Raw genomic sequence first — 21,937 nt, forward strand, 5'->3', positions numbered from 1 at the left:
CAGACTTGACAAAATATGTACATCAATAGTTTTTTCTTGTATTCAACAGGTCACAACAAGGTTATTAAATAATTGTACTATTTTTTAAATCTCTTTAATGCAACAGTCAGTTCACTTCACTGAAAATATGATAATAGCATAACTTCTGTTAACTTAATGGTATATTGTGAGTTGGAATAAGACAACATTTCTAAACAGTAATAAATAAAACAAACCAGTAATAAAATCTGACAAGAATAGTTTGATCTCAGAAATTTCAAAAGTGATTTATTTGAAAGTCAGTATTTCAATACTACTGTATTTCTGCATGATTTTCTTATTCATTTTTATACAAGTGATCTATCTCGTTCTGAAACTGTTCCTACTGTTACTCTTGCTTGACTTAGCTTTTCTTGTTAAAGTGAAAGATCAAAGGAATGACATGGAGACAGCCATAACAAATCTCCTACAGATGAATTCGCATGAATATCCCACCGTTCCCTTGATCTCTGTGCTTGAGCAGGTCTTCATTCCTCTCAATATTAGTCAGTGTTCCCTGTGAAGGGCATGACAGTTTCCGTCAAGGGTAACGAAAAGTATTGAACAAACAAACAGCCATTTTACGGTGCATTTTCATTCATTATTTATTTATTTGTGTTTGGATGTGCTACATCCATGCTGCATATATTCTACCAGATAGTTACTATTAGCATCTACAACCACCCACAACACCCTGGCAAAGTGTTCGTGAGTGTTGCTTAAACTAGCTTCATTTTCCACATTGATGCTTAATTATCATGATAACTAAAATATTGATTAATATTAGTTTTATTGATTTTTTTTGTCAACAGACTTTGAAAGTTTATCCAGTTCCATTTCTGAGCTTTGTGATTTCCATTTGTGTTGTAGTTTCGTATCTTACTTTGGTATATAGAGTTATGAATCCGACAAGTTCTAGGTTTCTATGACTAGTAAACAGATAAGATGGAATGTGTTTGTGATACAGTTCTGGATATGTTCAATATTCACTTTTACTGCTTTATTGGACTATGTTTGAACCTTGTGTCATTGTGTCATAAATAAACAACACGCTGCTTCTGAGTCAATTATGGCACCGCTGTGAAGTGTAATGATTCGATTCAACAACCTTATTTGGAAAATGAAGGAAATGAAGCAGACATACCGTAGCAAGTAAACAATCCCGAACAATCCACAACAGCCATCATGTTGTCTTTGATTAAACAATAACTGAAACATGAAATGCACGGTGAGATCTAACATTGCTTTGCACGGCCCCAGGCTCTTTAAACTGGAGCGGGGCCAAATGTTCACATTCCTCCTACTGTTTCTCTGCTGTACAAGCTTCTGTTGTCCAGTGAAAACAGTCTGGGCACTGATCCGCGATCAGTCTGATGTGGCACACCAGGGCACGGCAGCCAAAAGAGCGGCAGAGAGAGAGAGAAATCTCACACACACCCTTCACTCAAACAACATCTCCCCACCTCTTTTTTTCCTCTCTGTCGCTCACTTTGTGCCTTGTGTACTGCAGTGAGGACAGAGACACTAGGTGAGTTTTATAGATCTGGATTGAACATTCAATTCCTCTTACAGCGTGAGCTCTCAGTAAATGTATTTCTCTGTGCAAACAGAGGAACCGTGCGGCCACAGGTATTCCAGGTCAATAGGATTCATCCTAGAACAACTTCACCTACCTGTGACTCTTTCATTTCCTATCTAGGAATGAGAGCCGCTGCGTGTAAGAGGACCCAAACGCTGCAAGGAGAACATATTGCGGTCTCTTCCATTTTAGAGTAGTGGGTTACGGCTTCTTTGTTCATTTTTGGGCCGACATGGGGTTGTTAGTGGAGCAGAATGCCTGGCTGTTTGTGGCCCTTTTATTTGGGATAAACCACTTTGCTGAAGGGGGGTGCTCAGGAAGGTGTTGTCAAGGAACAGATGGCACCTGTGTTACTACAGACTGGAGGATGGACCGAGTCTACGGGACGTGCTATTGTGATGAGAGGTGCATCAAAACGAAAGACTGCTGCTTTGACTACCCAACAGCGTGCCCTGGTAAGCAATATTGCCAACACATTGCGCTATATTAAAAAAAAGTTGAATGGTTCCATAGAGGAACAATTAACATAAGAACCATTCTTTGTAATGGAAATAATTCCTTAGATAATAAAAGAAAGAAAGAAAAAAATTATTAAAGAAATACAATAGGATAGTATAGCATTTGTTAACGTTTTAAATTAACTAACAATGAGCAATATAGTTTTTAAGCATGAATTAATCCTTGTCAACACAATTATTCATGTTAGTTCGTGGTGTGTTAACAAATTTTTACCGTTACGACTTATAGTTATTGAAGTTAAAATATAGTTAATGAAATTAACATGTACAAAGTATTGTTCATTTTTAATTTGTGCTAGTTAATGCATTAAATTCAAATTATGAACACATTTTTAACAAACACAACCTTATCGTAAAGTGTTACAGAAATGGTGCTTTGAGTAAAAGGTTCTTTGGGGAACATGGATAAAAGAACTAATTGTAGCACCTTTTCTAAAGAATATAAAGTAAAAATGGCTGTTTGAAATTAAACAAACTAGTAAACAAAATGATACATTCAGGACCACATTTATGGCTAAAACATATGAACCTAAGTGACAGCGGTATGACTAAAATACTTGAAAGTACTACAATGAAAAGACATTTTCCGAGGTAGTCTTATGGTGATTTCTTTAGGAAATAAATATTTTTTCAAGGTATCTTTATTGACAGGAAATCAAGATGATACCCATGTAAATTCTATACAGTACAAAAAACATGTGATATACAGTGTGTGTGAAAATGAGTGGCAACTCAAAACAGGCTTAACTAGTCCAAATCTAAAACAGCACGTTGAAATGACTTGTAGTGTATTTGATTACACTACAATAATGAAGTTAACCAAGACTGTTCTTCTGTGTTTAGCCCAGCCTTGTGTCACGAGTGAGTGGAGTCACTGGAGCGGATGTGCTCAGCCCTGCCAGCCCTCGTTCCGTGTTCGGAGGCGCAGCATTCAGATTAAACCCCACAACAGTGATCATGGCTGTCCAATGCTGGAAGAACAGGCAGGCTGCATGGAGTATCAGGACCGTCAAGGCGACTTTTGTGCTCAGACACAAGGTGCAGTATGAACGCAATACAGCGCTTCGCTCATTATACATTCTGAATGTGAACTGTTGGCTTTAGTGGATTGTGAACCTGTTCAGAGTTGATCACTTAGCTATACAGGTGCATTGATTACGTTGGATTTATTCTAGGAACAGCATTTATAACCACAACAGAGTACAGCAAAGGCAGAACACGTGATTTGTATGGGGCCCCGTTGAACACTGGGTATGTAGAACCACAGATTAAACAAACACAAAGACACCGTTCACGATGAGCAGGCTGTTTATTCAATCCAATGAATTGTTCATCACTCAAAACCACAAACCTATCCTTTTTGTCATTTTATTAAAGATTACATGTTCATAAATTTAAATGTTGTCCTACAAAGTAAAACACCCCTTTATTCACCTCCACAATCTTTATATAAAGACTATAAATTCATATACAACATGAAAGCAGTTAAAAACATTGCCTATTTCCACAGTTTCTGTATGGAATTCAAGCTGGAGTCTCTCACACCACAGTGTATGGTAGAGAACAGACCCTACACTCGCTGGATGCAGTACTTACGGGAGGGTTATACCATCTGTGTGGCTTGCCAACCTCCAGCCATGAGGAACCACAGCCGGAGTTGCCAAGGAGACGGTACCCTAGCTGAGAGGTAGTGTAACCATAGTCACGGTGTTGTTTAGGTACCTTGAAAAACACACATTGTATTGAGTTCATAGTAAGGTCACGTCATTTTCATGGTGAAACAAAATAGTCATAAACATTTAGCCCATGTTCTAAGGATTTATTTAACCCACAGTTGAAGAAACACCCTCAACTAGACAGTTTTTGTAGCTATAATGCTCTTCTGCCCTTGACAGGAATGAGCTTCTACACTGGCAGGCAGTAGGAAGTCCTCGCTGCAGAGGAACATGGAGAAAAGTTCAGAGACAAGAGTACTGCTCCTGTCCACTAGTACACAGCTTCATTTTCATTTAAATAAACACAAAATTCTTCGACAACAGGTGTTTACCAAACAAATCCTCATAGGAACAGTATGTCGGAATTTTTTTTTAAAACCTTTATGTCTGAACAGCTTTGATGCTTTAAATTAACACTTTTTTTTCTAACAAATATTTACACAAAATGGGAAAACAAAGTTAACTTTCTTACATACGCCCTCTACTGGAAAATATTTATTCTTCAAAAACTGCAATTTGCTCAAGTTTAGTTTTACAACAAATAAATGACCAAAATCTGATGCCACTATAAAGCATAAGTAAATTATGACAACTTTCAAGAATGAACTCAAAGTCTTTAAAAAAAATAAAACTTGAAAAATTAAAACAAGTCCTCAGAAACTTAGACCATGTTATGTTTCTTCAAGGTTCTCCACCTGTCCTTTAGCATCACACTGGTACGATTCTCGAAGTCAAATCCATTAAGGATTGCAGCCCATTTCCCCACCCCATACCGCCTCACACCTGCTTTAAGCTTCTTATCTTCTTCTGAAGTCCATTTCTGTAAGAGGCGAATCGTTGATGTGGTTTAGTTCGTGCAAAATGCTACATTACACAAATTTATAAATAATACATGGTTACTTACCTTCCTACTTCGGTTTGTTGTACTAATATTACTTTCTAATACTGAAGGAACACTACTCCTCTGGGTAACATCTGTAAAGAAACAGCTTTTCATGTTTACTGATTTAATGTTGCTAAGATTATTAATCAATGAGAACCTTTTTAGAAATAACATCAGATATTGCATCAACATGATTCTGTATATCTATACTGCAGCAAACGAAAAATAGTTCACAAAGTAGAGGACTTACTACAAACAGAGCGTATGCTGAGCAGTCTGTGTTTTTTCTTTGCTGTCTCGGGTTTCCACGGGCCAACTTGTTTTGAGAAAAGTTTCTTTTTACACCTGCAAAATTGTTGATCAAATGTACAATTATTTTTGTACAAATAAAAGACAACTCCATTTGAGAAATGTTAGGCGTTGATCATAACTGAGTCCTGTTGAACATGTTCAATTACAAAGTGTGATCAACTTTTTGAATATTATGTATGTTTAAATAACCAGCAGGGCCTTACCTGTTATTCACCACCAAAAGGTCCACTTGGCTATCATTCCTGTATGTAATGAAAAACAGAAATCCCCAAAACATAAAAACCTTTAATTGAAATGATTCACAGTAAACACACTATTGCACAATGCAGTTGTACATTTTACTTAAAAAAAGTTAATTTGTGTAACTTGACCAGAATAAAATGCTATTTATTGTTAATAATATTAATTTATTTTATTAATTTATAAATACTACGAGGTGAGAGAGATATTACTCTTTTGAATTGTCTGCTGACTCCGGGCTGGACAACGTCTTCTTGCCACCGTCCTGTTTACACGAAGCTTCATCCGATCTGTCTTGATGTGCCTGAACCACTTTTGATGCTGCCTGAAACCAAATAAAAAAAAATTTGGTTTCTCTTCTCATCACACTGACTGAAAATTCAATGGGTTGGCATCAAATAATACCTAACATTGAAAGCAAAAAGCCCTTATCGACTTCTCTTGAGTACTCAGTATCATCTTTCTTCCTTTAATAGGTTGTTGAGTAATGAGTGCTCGGCTAATTGTTACATTTCCATACCCTCAGGAAACACCACAATTCCAAAGGACCATTAGGCAAACTCCCAATACATGGTAACCACATTAAACCAATGTCAATGCGACCCATTAGTGCTTTTAGAAACTCAGGATAAAGCAAAATAATTCTGACATTTATGTAAGGTGAAGCAGTTCTCACATAAAAAAGTTTATACCTCAAGTAAGAAATGAGAATCATCCTGCTGAGCATCAAGGAACATGTCAATTTTCTCCAGGAGCTGATTGTAAGTAAAGTTCATCAGAAGCTGGTCATATGCATCTTTCTTGTTCACAATGCTGGTCAGCTTTCCATGTAGTTTCTATTAAGACAGACACCAAAGCAGCTTTCATGCAAATGCTGTATTACATGAAAAGCCTGTTAAACAAATCATGACATTTAAGTGAATACATAGAATATATTCTTTGGGGGGTTAACTTTTCCCTTTAACAGCACAGGTGAAAATGCACCTCTGGTATCGGAGTCTCTTTTTCCAGCCACTGCAGTGTGTCCTTTGCCATCTGTGAATTCCCATTTCTTACACACACAGCAACACTCTACAACACAAAGCAAACGAACATGAGAAAACACACATTGCCTTACAACTAGTAATTGAACTCATCTACAATATGAAACGATTCGCAAACACAATTACCTGAACAATCAGTAGATTCCTGATCTTGGTGTGTAAAGCAGGATCAGAAACTAAATCCTCCAATAAATCCCAAACTTGCAGCGCTGACATCAAGGGAGTGATCTGATCATTCTTATCATAATGGACATCTGTCAAACATCACATGATCTTTGTTTACATGTGACAGAGAGCAGGCTATTCCGTTACCAGTAAATAACCGAATGCACCAAGTACATCATGTTATCAATTACAACTTTGTATTAAAGTTGAATAATATTTTAACATAATATTTATTGATTAGCCAGAGATTTCATAATTCTTTTTTAATTCCCTGGAAAACAAACACATCGGCAGTGCGAGTGGTTAAGGCACATTAACATTATATTGTTTTTACAACGTGCATTGTATATTTAGCTTTAAAGTTGGCATCAGTTCACAAAACAAACATCTTTTTAAAGTAATATTGTGAGGTTACTCAGTTCTTCGCCGTCCGTCACTCTGGCAAGGAAGCAACAGATGGTTCTCTGAGATGAATGATCACGACTGGCAGAACACGGTTCAAGCTCATCCACCGTAGCTGTAAACGTGACAGTAAACACACATCGTGGCTTAAACAATACAGTTAAATCCGCACGTAAGCATGGCAATTCCCATTAATAAATGAGACATTTTAATGCAACGTAGTGAACTAGGAACACGTTACCCTGAAATATGTTTAAAGTCTTGCGAAACTTCCCCGCAGATCTGTCTCTAAACAGCCGACACAGCGAGGTGAAGTAATAATCAATCATCCATGACTGAACAACCCCGTCCACTGCTTGAAAATCTGTTTGTAAATCTGTAGTACTGGAGATCATCTCATGCGACTTCTGCTCCATGTTCAAATGTTTTTGTTGACAGTAGAACTTCCCGCCGCGCCAACTATAATGCGGAGAGTTTGTGACACGCTCCAAACGCAGCGACACCCGCAGGCGTGGAGTAAACAACACATCCCTTTTCACTTAGGTGTTTATTATTAGTATAATTAATAATATTAATATAATTATAATTAATATAATATTAATATAATATTATTAGTGCAAATTTCTTCTGCAATTAAATTGTTCCCTTTCAGACGTTTTGTTCGTGTTTCTAGTGAGATCATTAAATATGTCACTGTGTACTATAATATGCCTATTCGGTAGAATTTACTATATTACATTAATGATGTAGCGTCCTTTATGTTTATGACAATAAGTTTTAACGTTAAAAATATAGAACTACTAGAAGATGTATTTGTAAACAATGTAAATTGCAGTGTTTTTGCAATACCTGCTACTCTCCTCAAAATGTGTGGAATATTATTCACCACCAGGTGTCGCGCTCGTCTAGGCTATGAAAAAGATTTCAGATGTACAGTAGAAATACATTTTGCTGGCTTGCATCATTTCACTGAAATGTTTTATACTACAAGTGTTTTTTTACATTCACTCATATATTCAAACTAAATGTTGTTATACTTTGGTAAAAGGCTGCTGGCAATTTGGGTTAAGATGCCAATTGTACTAAAGGTAAGTTATTCTGTGCATACACGAAGTAATATATAACAAGAACACAGTTATTTTCATTGGCCTTCCATATTTGATTAGATTAATAAATACTACATTTTGAAAGCTTTGTTTACGAATAAAACTCAATTGAATAAATCTGAACAGAAGTCACAGTGCATGTTTAATAGCGGGGGTCCCAATATTGTATGCAGGGAGAATGTTTGTCATATGGCATCAGTTTTATATTAATTTTGACAAAGTTGTTGAACAAGAAAACAGCTCCTGCCTTTGGCTACAGTAACGTAAACCCATAAGATATTAGGTTCAATTACACATCACTCATGTGTCTACTGCCTATTGTTTTCTTCATTCCCAACAGGAAACCCATCCACAAGTGGGAGATTTCTGAAGGGCAGCAAATTGCCAAAGATGTAATTTTTCATTGTCAACACTCGCCTCTTAGCCTCCCGTGCTGGTCCCAAATGTACATTGTGAACTTGTAATTTTTTTGCAAGCTGTCAGCTCCGATAAAAACAAAAAATGAAGAACACAAGTAAGTTATTTACACATTTATTTGTTATCCTGCATATGCTAGTAGACATAACATTGACAATGCGGTTTATTTGACAGAGATGTTGACATACATGTACCATGACAAAGTGTTCTGTGATCACATAATTGTACAGATTACTACATGCATTCAAAGATGCTGATATGTGCAGAAACTGTCTGCGGATTAAAGGCGTCTACGGATGTGGAGATACAAGATAACATTGATTAAACAATCAAAAACAAAAAAAAGAGGCTGAAAACAAGAGAGACAATTCAGTGTAGCATGAGAGAACAGACTATGACACACGGAGGACACATTATTGGGTAAATAAAACCTCGCTTTCAAACAAAATAAAATAAAAACAAACGCTTGCCATGACGATATATAACAAATGATCACGGGAAGAGAAACATGCTTGTTCACAGTCCATCAGTTCATTTTAGCATTAATAAATACCATCTCGAATAAAGTCATACAGGCCCAAATTTTCTCTCTGTTATGGCTCCTGTCAAGAGAGATGCTAGTCATACGACAACATGCTACAAATAACAAAGCAATTGGTTGCCTGGTGGGATATTTATGCAAGAACATTGTGCCTTTTAAAAGAAGTTGAACAGTTAATGTCTGATTTTAAGCCTGTCTATAGATTTTGATCAACGGGGGCCTATTATTGACCTATAAAGTTGTTAATATTTTATTTGTGCAGGGACATGAAACTGTATGAAACATATGAAAACAGCTCATGATGTGTCAACTTGCTTGTGGTTATGGCTCCTGCTGTTTTTAAACAGTGCTTGACGTGTGTAACAGAATATTTTCTGCTTTAACATCTTGAAAAATCCACCACCATGCCAAAGGTGCCTACAGGAAGTCAGGCACTACAAAATGAAATTAATAGATGACACTGTTTTCTCTGTATGGCATATACAACACGTGAGATGACATCAGAGTTAACATTATGTCAAAACAAAAACAGGCAAGTGATGACACAATTGCTTTAAGAAACATTAACAAGGATAAACAAGATGAAGCTTTTTCAATAAAGAAAACATGAACATCCACCATATCAGAACATTAGTATCGTAGAAAACCTGAGAACTTAATATTACGCATATCTATTACTTAGTCCTGATTTTTCCCCTATAAAAAGTAGAATTTTCTGTACAGTTCTATATGAACAAAGCCAAATGATTGGTAGCCTTCCCAGAAATTCTTACGAACAGTCATTCCAACCACCATATGGCAGGAAATTGTGGTCGTGCTTTAGAAAAAATAGAGCCACCGTCGGCATTAATTCATAAAACATAAAATACTTTTAATGAGCCCACTGAATAATTGAAAGAGTTTTTTTATGTGTTAAATTGACCTAATTGTACATTTATAAAAGACCTTCACGGTCCAGTTTCTTAAGAGAATCTCCGTTGAAGACTTGTGTAGTCATGTGGTATATTTGCAAAATGTCAAATAATCTTTGAGTGGTAACACTGATATTTCAAACATTAAAGATATATAATCTTAAAAATACAATTGTAGTCTCTGCCTGTACACTTACAAATCCATTAGACTGTAAATAAAGTGCCACGATTCTTGGCCTGCATAGATTGCAGTATGCTGTATTGCACTTTCCACCGTAGCGTAACCGCCGGAGCCAGCTTCTGCATTCTTCTGTCTTTTCGATCTTCATCAAGCCTATTGAGATTGTGTGGTTTCTTCAAACACAATGTACATTTTGGAACAATCAGTCATCTGCCATGCCCAAGCAAGTAATATACATATATTTCCAGCAATCTTGGAATAAAGGCAACATAAAATGGACATTCTCTCTGGGACAGGAAACCAAAAACAGGCTTTAGGCCAGATGATAACAAAGAAAATCAGAATCTAAAATAAATATTCACAAATACTCAGTAGAGCGAAATTGAGTTTCTGTTGAGAACAGACTAAAAGGTCAGGCGTCTAAATGATACAGATATGGTGAAATATGTATAGCAACTCAAAACTGTAGTGCCATTTACACCAATGTTACATTTAATGTGTATATGTTAACTGTGTAAAACATGTTATGAATTTTGGTCCTTTTTGTAGGTAACAAAGTATTGATATGATCTTATGAGTTTGAAGGGAAAAACATAAACAATAGTTGTCAATATTAATGGCCAAAACTACTTACCTGATAGTCAAATTCCTATTTAAAATATGCAGTTGTTTTATTTCTTGTGCTATTGTATATTTGAGCATGTAAAAATCAGTTAAGACACACCTTTTGTATATCTTATTTATAAATTTAAAGCAGGCCTTAAAAGCTTTTTTATCAGACATCGCTTTTACGAAACATACAGTAATATTATTTTGTGATGCACATTTTTACAACTACTTTATAGAATTTGATTGCTATTTCCATGATGTATTTGGTAACTACAGGCGTATGTGTAACTTTGTATATCAAGAAAACTGATGGCATCCATCATCATAAATGATAAACCTCTGGTCATCAAATCTAAGGGTTTGATAAATGGTGCTAATTGGAGTACAGGAGTCGAAAATGTTAGTGACATTATAGGCCGTTGCTAAACTGGAACACAAAACACGTCTGCATTAGATACACATTGCATTTCTACAGAAAGTGATATGTTTCAATACGTCGCTACTTTGCAGCTCACTTTTCACAGTCTTTGACGAGAACCCCCTCCTTAAAAACAAAATAAAAATAAATAAACCTTTTGACATCTACTATGCTCCCTGTGGCTATGTGCATTGACATTGCTGTAGTCTCTGTATTTACTGTGGAGTGCTCTCAGCAAACTAAGCACCATAAAAGAGCTTTGTTAATATGCATGCTTTTGAAAATCTGTCCCCCTACGTTTGTGTATGTCTCTATAAAAGAAAATAAGTGAAAAGGTACAATGTACAGTTAAGTCAACTTGTCCTCATCGTTGGGTAAATACATTCTGAATAAGTCTCTTGTTTGCACCCGCATCCTCGGCTTTCGTCTGCAAGAACCGCAGTCTGATTTTTACTATTGACAATGACACAATAACAGGGGACTTTTCATGCCATGCAGAAATATCTTTCAGACCGCATCCGTGTGCACTTCTCCAATATGTTCGTAGCTTCTCTCATAGCCCACAGTCACATCCCAGTTTCACAGGATGGTGAAAGGTTACCATCCCCTGGCATTAGGTGGATCTCTGGCGTAAACATGTGGTTCTCCACCTTGTGTTCACTTTGGTTGGTGTCCGGCTTCTCCTTGCCGTTGTCACTGACTACACCCTGAGTGCAGTTGTGTGATGCGCGTTTGGGTGAGATGACCGCGGAAGCCACTTCCATAAGGTCCCCATGGTACTCCTGTTCCTCCAGTTCCCCGAGAAGCAGTGTTGTCTCTTGAGGATGGTCTTGACCGGCTTGCCTCTTCGGAGAAAGAACTACGCCTTTTTTTGAAAAACTAGGTGGTAGCTCGGAATCTGAACAAAGTGGCGAGCACTCTCCCTCAGGGGAATCGTCCTCCACAAAACTGTTGTTGATATCCTGTGGTGAAGAGGTGTAGGGTGGTGTCAAAGGAGCATCCTCTGGTGTTTCGTTGAAGTTGACTTTGAGGCCTTTTGTTTTCACTGGATTCGTGCCATAGATGGAGCTTTTGATATTCTCCACCACCTCTGTGAAGTTCTCTTGCGTAGGTTCTTCGTTGTTATCCGGACAGAAGGTGTCGGAAGGTGTCAGCTGGCCGAGATGAAAACGTGCTTTCGATTGTCTTTGCTGAAGCTGTTCTACTGTGCAAGAAGGGGTGGACGTCTTGTCACCCTGTCGAAATTCAACCGTGCAGCTTGCAAAGCTGTCAACGCTTGATATGCTTCTCACATCAGTGATGGTTCTTTCCTTGGGCTTTCCTTCAGTGGCGGATGGGACATCTTTCATCTCCAGTTCCACCTCATTTTTCGTGATCTGTGAGGCGGTGGTTGTGTTAAGATCAGAGAAAGACTGCGTCTTTGTCATCTGGTTATACATGTCCTCCAGTTTCTGAGCATTCAGATGCTGAGGACTCGGCGTTCGGACAAACTCCTGCGAGCCATGCGGGCCACTTTCGGGAAACTTCTTGTCGAATGATCTCAGGCTGGTATCCGAAGACGTGCGGTTGGGAATATTCCACCTGCTCGGAGAGAGGTGGTTATCCATTGGCTCTTTATTGTCGCTTTTGTCCACTACAACGTCCATTAGCTCCATACTCCGAGCGAAGGCATCCTTCAGATTCATAGAGATGATACTGCCGTTCCTCTTGGCTCGTTCTAAGGCCTCTCTTCTCTTGATGGCTTTCTCCTGTCGTTTCTGCTCTTTGTAGAACTCCGAAAAGTTGTTCACGATAATAGGGATGGGCAAGGCAATGACCAGCACCCCTGCTATGCAGCAAAGTCCACCAACTATTTTACCAAGCAGAGTCTGTGGGTAAATATCTCCATAGCCCACTGTTGTCATGGTAATCGTAGCCCACCAAAATGAAGCCGGGATGCTGGTAAATTTCGTAGCATCCTCGTCCTTCTCTGCAAAGAACACCAGGCTGGAGAATATCATAATTCCCATGGCCAAGAACAATATGAGTAAGCCAAGTTCATTGTAACTGCGCCTGAGGGTGAATCCAAGGGACTGAAGTCCGGTCGAATGTCTGGCCAGTTTCAGAATCCTCAGTATTCTCATGATACGGAATATCTGCACCACCCTCCTCACATTTTGGAACTGCAGCACACTTTTATTTGATTCGGTCAGGAAAATTGTGACATAGTAGGGTAGTATAGCTAACAAGTCAATGACATTAAGCGGCCCTTTGAAGAATTTCCACTTGTTGGGTGACGACAGGAAGCGCAGGAGATACTCCATTGTAAACCATGCGATACACACGGCTTCAACGTGAGCGAGTTGAGGGTTGTCATTGGCTTGGCCAAATTCGTCTGTGACTTGCAGTTCGGGCAAGGTATTGAGGGAGAGTGCAATTGTCGAAAGAACGATGAAGAGAATGGATATGATGGCCAGTATCTGCAAGACAAAGAAAGATAACATTACATTCATTTTTATGTTTTTGGATCATTATGCAAAAAACAAAGAAATCCTCAAAGTTTTAAACTTGGAAAAGTTTAGACAAAGAATAAAAGAATGTTCATGTCTCTTGCACAACCATAACATAAAAGTATTAGGCTTTTTTCAATTTAATTTTTTCAATTTCATCTTTTTATTGAATTTTCCACTTACAATTGATTTTTTTTATTTAAGGATCTATTTGTCTTTCCTTAATATAAGCTTGGTGCCAAGAATCTTATTAAAGTAAAAGGCAGTCGGATATATGTCTTGATATCAGCCATTACATCATCAAAAGAAGATATTTAAAAAGCATTGATGGAAATGTTCTGGACTTTCTTCAAAATGCCTGTTTATATAAGGAATGAAGGCATGGACTGTGAAAAACGAAACTGATGCTAGATCAGCACTTTTATTTGGAAAATATTTAATGAAAAGGCTGTACACTAAATATAACTATTATTGTATGCACATGTAAATTGACAGGACACATTCAGTTTTGGCTTTGTTTTCATTTATGAATAAATGTGTCATTAAAATGCTACAAGATTGATTGATTGACAAATAAATGTTCCCATTACACGACTAATACACAGACAAAACAACATCATGTATACCCTCTATGTATTTTTATAACAATAAGAAGTTGTGTGCGGACTGCCTTGTGCGCTGTATAAGGACTGGAAACCATAAAAGTCAGGGCATAAATACAACTGGGTAAAAATAGCAACCCATTTCCTTTGATTACCTGTGTTGAAGGGAGACTCAATGAATAAGCATTAGGTATGAATATCAAACATGAACATGAATGAAGAGACAGTGCTCTCTGCCTGCAGTTTGTGAGTAAAGGCAAGTAGGTCTTTTATGTGTGATCCACCCACTCATTCATTTACTGATGTCCATTTACAGGCACAGCTTTTCCATACAGAGCTGTCTGAAGCACTATTGCATGAAGACAGTTAATGCTAATTCTTTATTCTTAGAATGGTTATGTTTTATATTTGTAGTCTGCTAAGCTGATGAAAGAGAGATGTAGTCATATATACTTCGTCATATGGATATGGGTCCTGACACACCGCTTTAATGTTGCTTGTCTATTCTCTTGTGATGTTCTGCATCTTCAGATGTTGTGCAATATTGTGAAGATAACCGACTCAAAGCAACGTAAAGATCTCGGCTACAGGGGAAATAGCACATTGAAATGGAATCCAGGCTCTTTTTTGCATTACTCTAAAAGCTAATAATAATAATAAACAATCAGCCATTATTTATTGACCCTCATGTCCTTCAAAACTGTATATGACTCTTTCCTCTGTATAACACAAAAGAAGATATTTTGAGAAATGCTTGGTTAGCAACATTCTTTAATCTTCTTTTCTCCTACCAAATAACGTATTTTGTGCTGAAAAGTGATACAGCTCTGGAATGGCAGTAAATAAATGATGACAAAAGTTTGACTGAACTGTCCATTTAATATAAATTTCTAATGTAACATATTATAAAAAAATGATATGCATAATGTAAATAATTTTTACAAATAATTTAATTAATATTTAAACAATAACTTATCATTAAATACTAAAAGGAAGATACGTCTGTGGATGGCATTTCATGTTTCCTTTTATTTTTTCGACTCAAAACAACACAAAACAACAATTGAGAGAATTTGTATTAATCTCTCATAAATCTCATAAATAATGAAAGGTGACTATTGCTATCTGGTGGTTGAGAAATACGTCCAGGTAGGGGTTAATAATTCAAATGTTTCATGACAGGTCTAGCACCTTAATAAATAAGAGCTGTATTGATATTTATTATTAGGGAAGGTTTTCAATCAATGTCAGGGGGGTGCTTGTGACTTGCTCTGACCTTGGCACGGCAGAGATGTTTGAGCAGCTTCTTTTTCTCTTTCAGGTCACTAACACAATCAACCATTTAGTGTTTATTTGGTTATTTTATATGCCTATTATTTCCCTACAATGTGATGTATTTTCAAAGTAAAACTGTTATCCTATAATTGGATGGATAGTGAAAAGCAGACTTTGTATGATTGTTCTATGAGGTGCTTGGTTACATTATCTGAAAAGAAAGATTATAGAGGTTGAAGCTGAAATGATCCACAATAGGATCACAAACATGTATAAAGTAAATAGACAATGTTGATTTCATGTAAACACGAAAGCTTTATAGCCTAATTTGCTCCATTTTATGTACTATGACATCATGTCACCATGACATCATCCATGAGGCCAAGGATTGACTGCACAGGCCAGCACTGATACTGCGGTTTTATTTATGATATAATTTATGCAAAATACACTCAGGTACTGTCAGGTTTTGTCCCATATCATGTCTGCAGTACTATAAGAAATAAAAGTGTGTTCTGCTGTATCTCTGCAGTGGTGAGTAAAGTGATTATGATGTCATAAAGGGAAAAGCTCAAGTGCCCACTCGTCCGAACCACCACATCCATCCGCTGTTACAAGCGGACCACACACATGGCTAACTATAATATAAAGCATGCTCGCGAAATGAGCTAATGCATTTGATCTCAGTCCACACAGCTCAATTTGTTCTACATTTGTACAGGAAGAGTGCTTGTGGTTCAGGAAGTATTATAATGAGAACTACTCAGTGAAACATATTAGCCCCATATGTCCTATGAGTCAAACATGGATTTCCTGAAAAAACTGTCATGACATTCTTAGGACACAGAGTGCTGTCTACTCACATCAACCCTGTCAAGCAAGTTAAATACTAAATCAGTCCATAATCTGTACTGAATGTGCTTGTCCGTACACAAAGTGTTGTGGAATTTATTTAGATGCAAAAGTCATGTGATTTAACCCCTCGCCCAAGGTCATTTATCATCACTTTCATTTGCTCCTAAACATCTAAGAGGGGCTACAGTGGAAGTCACAAGACCCAAAGGCAACAAAACATTATACAGATTGGTGTCATATGAACACAAACCGGAGGCTTTGACCTCATTTCTATGAACCCTGTGACGAGTCCTGCAATAACCAAAATGAATAGTAAAATAAGAGTTTTTAAAGAGATAAATTACAATCTGCATTTACATATTCTGCGCAGCTTTGTCAAGGAACCACAATGCCTTCGGTCATCTCAATATTCATTCGTGATTTTAACTTTGGGTGCAAAGTTAAAGTAAAAATAGAACACGCCAGAAAGATGGTTCATGGACAGCAGAGCCAAAAAATCACTGATATGCAGTGGCCTGACACTACGGCAAATAATTAAAAGGCCCCTGGAAATATTCCCAGTAAGGCTGATGGGTCTCGGACTAGTTTGTGTCATCGGAATGTGAATAAGGGATGTAAATAAATAAAAGGAATTCCACTTCAACCTCTGCTTATGTTGACATACATCTTGTGGACTCCTCTGACAGGCTCGAGCCCTTTTGTCTAGAAACATCAAGGCTCGAGGCCCTTTTGTCTAGACATATCAAGACAGCTAAACAAATAACTTCCCTTCTTGTATAGAAGATATATGTGACCAGACTTTGTTTGTAATGTAAATGCTAATTTGTCCTGATGTGATCCGAACAATATCAAAGAAGCACTTACTTGTCGATTACTTTCTCAGCTGAAACAAGGTTTAAACTATATAAATGTTGTGAGAAATAACCATTTGATTCAAAAATGTGGAAAGGCGCCGACATGCATACAAAACGACATGTAACTTCTGTAGTTTGTCTAATATCAACATTTCAATTTCTTTTGAAGGGACGGTTCACCCAAAATAACAATTCTGCCATCATTTATACATCCTCACGTCGTTCAAAATCTGTGTGACTCTTTCTTCTCTTTAAACACAAGAGAAGATATTTTGTGAAATGTCTCAGTGGTTTTGTGTTCATACAATGGAAGTCAATGGGGCTGGTGTTGTTTCCCAACATTCTCCAAAATATGTTCTTTTGTGTTTTGCAGAAGAAAGAAAATCATACAGGTGTGGATTGACATGAGGTAAGAAATTATACATTTTTAATGATTTATTTGACATTGTGTGATCTGTTCAGTCACAAAATCAATCTTCCCATCAAAATCTGACCACAGGTGGTTTCAGCAACACTTTTGTGGCACACGTTCCCCCCTGGTTTGATCCCCCAGACGAATCTTAACACCAAGAAACAAGACCTCTGAAACCCCAGAGAAGCAGTCAACACTAATTTACTTCATGGTCTCAAAGTTGAGGCCCTTGTCACCTCTTTCCTTCCAACCTTATAGAGACTATCACTAGGACTGTAATGTTCTATTATCTCCTCCTGTCACCCGGGACAACCTTGCAATTTACCATCTCACCCCAATGCTCTGCGGTTGGCCCTCACCTCCACAGCATGCAAGAGTAATGACCTAGGCCACAGCATTCTGTCTGTCAGCCTTAGGTAGGTTATTGATTGAGTACACATCACATTAGGGACACCGCAAAGAGCTGGCGCTGCCAAGCCACATCGATCGGCCACTTTGTACATTATCGAGTCTGATGCACCTTGAAGTGGGACAATTTGCAATTCAACGTCACGGGGACACACATCGACTGTTTCTTAACTCAATGTTCAATTCCTGTTATTATGAGAACTAATCACAAAATGTAATACTCTTATTCTATTAAAGGGATAGTTCACCCAAAAATGACAATTCTGTCATCATTTACTCACCCTCTTGTCAATTCAAACCCGTATAACTTTCTTTTTACCACAGAACATTAAAGAAGATATTTTGAAAAGAGTTGGTATAACAAAACAACGGCAGTACCCATTCGCTTCTATTGTATGGACACAAAACCAATGCAAGTGAATGGGTGCCCTTCTGATCGGTTACCAACATTCTTCAAAATATCTTCATTTGTAAGAAAAGTCAAAACAGGTTTTAAATGACAAGAGGATGAGTAAATGATGGCATTATTTTCATTGTTGGGTGAACTATCAATTTAATAACCAAATCAGGAATATTTTGACACATGGTGCTTGCGGTTTCAGTAGGGAGGGTGGCGAAAGGGTTATTATGGACTGATTTATAGAGAATGCTTCCTTTAGAGAGCCAAAAGATTAAGATCAGAAAATGATATTTGTTCAGGCAGAGTGCCAGTCTGAAAGAAATCCCACTGACAGCGAGGGTACTGATAAAACTTGATTTGAGAGAGTTGGGATATTTGGATGCCAAATGGCTTCAGCAATCCAAGAATAGCAATCAGATTGAATTTGTAATTGAACATTTGCAGTTCTATATTTTGCATTAGACTGCATCCACTGCAGTACGAAACTTAGCAACAAGGCCATATTTCCCATGACCTCCACATCTAAAGTTAGTAGTTTATGAGCATTGATTTATCTTGATAGATCTCGGCTATCTAAAAGGTAAATGAATCCTTTGATGTTGATTGGCAGTGGCTACAGAGAACCGCCCTGCTGTCCGATCTGGGCTCGTCTTCACAACGTTGATCACCTGAGACTTTATTGACTGGGCGTTGAAAATGTTGGTTGTACAACCTCCAGCACTTTTAGGGAACTTGGGAATGAAGCCAATCCTATAAAATTTTCGACTTTAAGAGAAATGACTTCTGATCCATAAAGCAGCGAGTCAAGTGGCCCACAGAATATATTTCTTACATTTCATATTGAACTCTAGCATGGTGGGAGATATGCTTCGCTTGTTGTTTGCTTTAAAAATGACCATGGATTTTTGACAAGCCCACTGCAGGTTCTCAAACCATCTCTGAACTTGATTAAATTCAGTTCTTTGTGTTACTCTCTGGCCGTTTCCAATCGATGACATCTAACAAAGACAAGCTTTGGCCTTCTAATTGAATTTGAACCACTCTAAATATTCAATTATAATTCGAGACATGCTTTAATTATTATTTCATTTTACACCCACAGTTCAAATTTGGGTCCAAAAATGCAGAAATGCAGACATCACTTATCACTCTTAAGAAATAAGGAGGCACAAGTGCAAACAAAACATCAGTTTTTATAATCAATTTGACAAACGACTGTCATGTATAATTGATGGGCTCTTGTAAAAGGTTGCGGGGCAACCCTGGAGCCACAGCTTCTAGTCTAATGACTTTCAAGTGGCTAAATCTAATCAGACTAAAAGGGCTAGCTATTAGCTCTCATTGACTAACCCAGCCCTTCACACAACCACTTGCATTGTGTCTTTCCCCTGAAACACACACGCACACACGTTTCTTTTAAAATCTTGATGTCTTTATCTTGACTCTACAGTCCATCTCTCTTTGACAGAAGTCAATAAATTCTTTCATCTCTGGCTTATAGATAACATCCTTGAACTTGACAAAGAAGGGGTAACTCTTTAAACGCAGCACTAAATACCCCTGTTAATGTTATTGGATGTGGAATCTGTGATGGATTGATGGGTGAACAGTCGAGTAAATCCATCGCGTCACGTATTGAAAGATGAGCCGGGCTTTGAGAAACTCCACACATCTCATTGAAAGAGCCAGAGTGACCCGCAATGCTCCTGCCAATTTAAACTCTCATTACTGTATGGAGTTTCTCAAATTGACTGAACTGCTGTGTGACTTTTCCAGGCTTGTGCTCGTGCACATGCAAAGGTCAATGCGAAATGGCAAAAATAATCATGAAAAAAGGTTATTTATTCGTTGTTGTCACCCAAAAGCAGAAGTGTCAGGTGTAATGGGAAAGTCTTTAGGGGACCGTGAGGCCAAATGGCTTTCATGAGGGAGTAAACAGCATGAGAAAGGGATGCCCCAATGGCTCAGAAGCACAGCCATATTCAAAACAAAACAAACACAACAGGCTGGATGATTTCTTTCTTTTTTTCATTTCTTCTTTCTTTCCTTCCTTCCATCCTTTCTTTTAGAGTTGTTAAGCTACGAATCACAAGCTTTGCTTGGAGGGAAGGGATGCCAGTGTAGCTTTAACTAATTGGTGTTTCTGACACGCCAAAGCATTCTCAGAGATGGATGACTCGAGTTTTTTCCTCTCTCACATTCCACACACTCTTCTCTGGTGGTTTTCCAAGCAATGATAGCCTCTTAAATAACGTCTCTTGCATTCCATTCTGCCATCTGTTCTCGGAATTTATTCAAGGTTTGCTGCTGGCTTGATGGCTAATTTCTTCACAAACAAGATGGGAAGACTTTGAAAGCATGGAGGTTTTTATGAATTGCAAGCACTGTGCTATCTGCAGTACAATGCATATTCTGCGGTATATATGTACAATATGCAAAGGTCACAGAAAACGTTAGCTATAACCTAAGAACAATTTATACAGATTTAACACTATTGTAAATTATGAAAATAAATATCTAACAACAGATTCAATTTGGGATTAAATACAACATTTATAATTTTTGACATCTCAAAGGAATTCATAACTATTTTACGAGGTGGCTAATTCGTATGAATTCGTACAAACGTATTCATTCGTTTTTGTACTAACGTTAAGGGAAGGGGTTTAATTTAATATTTTTGTAATAATTGTAAGTTTTTTAACTATTCAAATCACATGAATTCATACAAATTAGCCCCCTCTTAAAATAGTTATGAATTCCCATGACATCAAGGGCCAGATCTACTAAACAGGACAAAATAGCGTGAGGGTGCAATTTTTAAAAAAGCGCAGATGGGAGTGGAAATTTCTGCTGCTGATTTACTAACAAGACATACTTAAAAACACGCACAATATCTCATTCCCATAATGACCAACGCAAATTACCAAGAGTAGCACAAATTAGCGCATGGTTTCAGCATTGAATTTTGCAGGTAAATAAAGCCACAAATACCAGTACAATTACAAACGTAAATCGTGTTGCGTGATTCATTTAAATACTCTCCTTCCATAAAAGCTGAGTCTGAAGAGAAACCTTCTTCAAATGCATATGCAGATTCGAAAATCTGGCCCAAGGGATTAATTTAGGTAGTAACAACATCTACCAGCAGGGGCAAGCTAGGACGTCTAACTAAACATTGACCCCTTCAATATATATTCAAAAATTGTCATTCCTTTATTCCTGTGATGAAGCTATATTTGCACATCCAATTAATATTTTTTTGTTACGATATATAGGATCTTTGCCTTTATAAACACAGATTACTTATACCCACTGGCTCAATATCTAACCTTCATAATATGGCTGAAGACAAACAACAGGAAAATTAGCTAGTATAGACTTTAACTCCAATACTGTATCTGCATGTGGCTCAGGCAGTGGGTTAATATCATCAGTGCCCCAAAGTATCAAGATATTTTATTGCTCAGTACCGTCATATGCAATAACGCTCAGCACCTGGTATGCTAAGAGACATAGGGGTTGTTCCTACGCCGAGCTGATCTGCCAGGAAGAGCTCTGGGAGAAGGCAAAGTAATGCAGAG

General features: G+C 37.6%; 3 protein-coding genes across 4 annotated transcripts in view; 1 reads left to right on the forward strand and 2 right to left on the reverse strand.

Moving 5' to 3' along the window:
• The first annotated feature begins 1,331 nt into the window (after positions 1 to 1,331).
• On the forward strand, positions 1,332 to 5,119 carry sbspon (somatomedin B and thrombospondin type 1 domain containing). Of its 2 annotated transcripts, none has more exons than XM_079447284.1 (6): positions 1,332 to 1,546; positions 1,629 to 2,052; positions 2,959 to 3,153; positions 3,291 to 3,366; positions 3,626 to 3,802; positions 4,011 to 5,119. In XM_079447284.1, exons 2-6 carry the CDS (start codon positions 1,830 to 1,832, stop codon positions 4,126 to 4,128), a joined length of 789 nt encoding a protein of 262 aa, XP_079303410.1. In that variant the 5' UTR covers positions 1,332 to 1,546; positions 1,629 to 1,829; the 3' UTR covers positions 4,129 to 5,119. The 2 variants fall into 2 exon arrangements, with proteins under 2 accessions (XP_079303410.1, XP_079303411.1); XM_079447285.1 differs by having other exon boundaries at positions 1,386 to 1,546; positions 1,718 to 2,052.
• terf1 (telomeric repeat binding factor (NIMA-interacting) 1) lies at positions 3,408 to 7,367 on the reverse strand. The gene is made up of 10 exons (XM_079447283.1): positions 7,117 to 7,367; positions 6,889 to 6,990; positions 6,435 to 6,562; positions 6,250 to 6,336; positions 5,958 to 6,101; positions 5,478 to 5,590; positions 5,229 to 5,267; positions 4,964 to 5,058; positions 4,735 to 4,805; positions 3,408 to 4,650 (listed from the first exon to the last, which is right to left on the reverse strand). The coding sequence occupies exons 1-10, from the start codon at positions 7,289 to 7,291 to the stop codon at positions 4,492 to 4,494; spliced, it is 1,113 nt and encodes a 370-aa protein (XP_079303409.1). The 5' UTR covers positions 7,292 to 7,367; the 3' UTR covers positions 3,408 to 4,491.
• Positions 7,368 to 8,497: 1,130 nt separating this feature from the next.
• kcnb2b (potassium voltage-gated channel subfamily B member 2b) overlaps positions 8,498 to 21,937 on the reverse strand; it is a 77,341-nt gene continuing 63,901 nt past the window's right edge. Inside the window, exon 3 of the mRNA XM_079447695.1 lies at positions 8,498 to 13,517. Within this exon, the coding sequence (XP_079303821.1) occupies positions 11,625 to 13,517 (1,893 nt within the window). The 3' untranslated portion in view covers positions 8,498 to 11,624. The remainder of the gene's footprint in view (positions 13,518 to 21,937) is intronic.

Source organism: Barbatula barbatula (genome assembly GCF_947034865.1).
Source record: "Barbatula barbatula genome assembly, chromosome: 23".
Classification (NCBI taxonomy): Eukaryota; Metazoa; Chordata; class Actinopteri; order Cypriniformes; family Nemacheilidae; genus Barbatula; species Barbatula barbatula.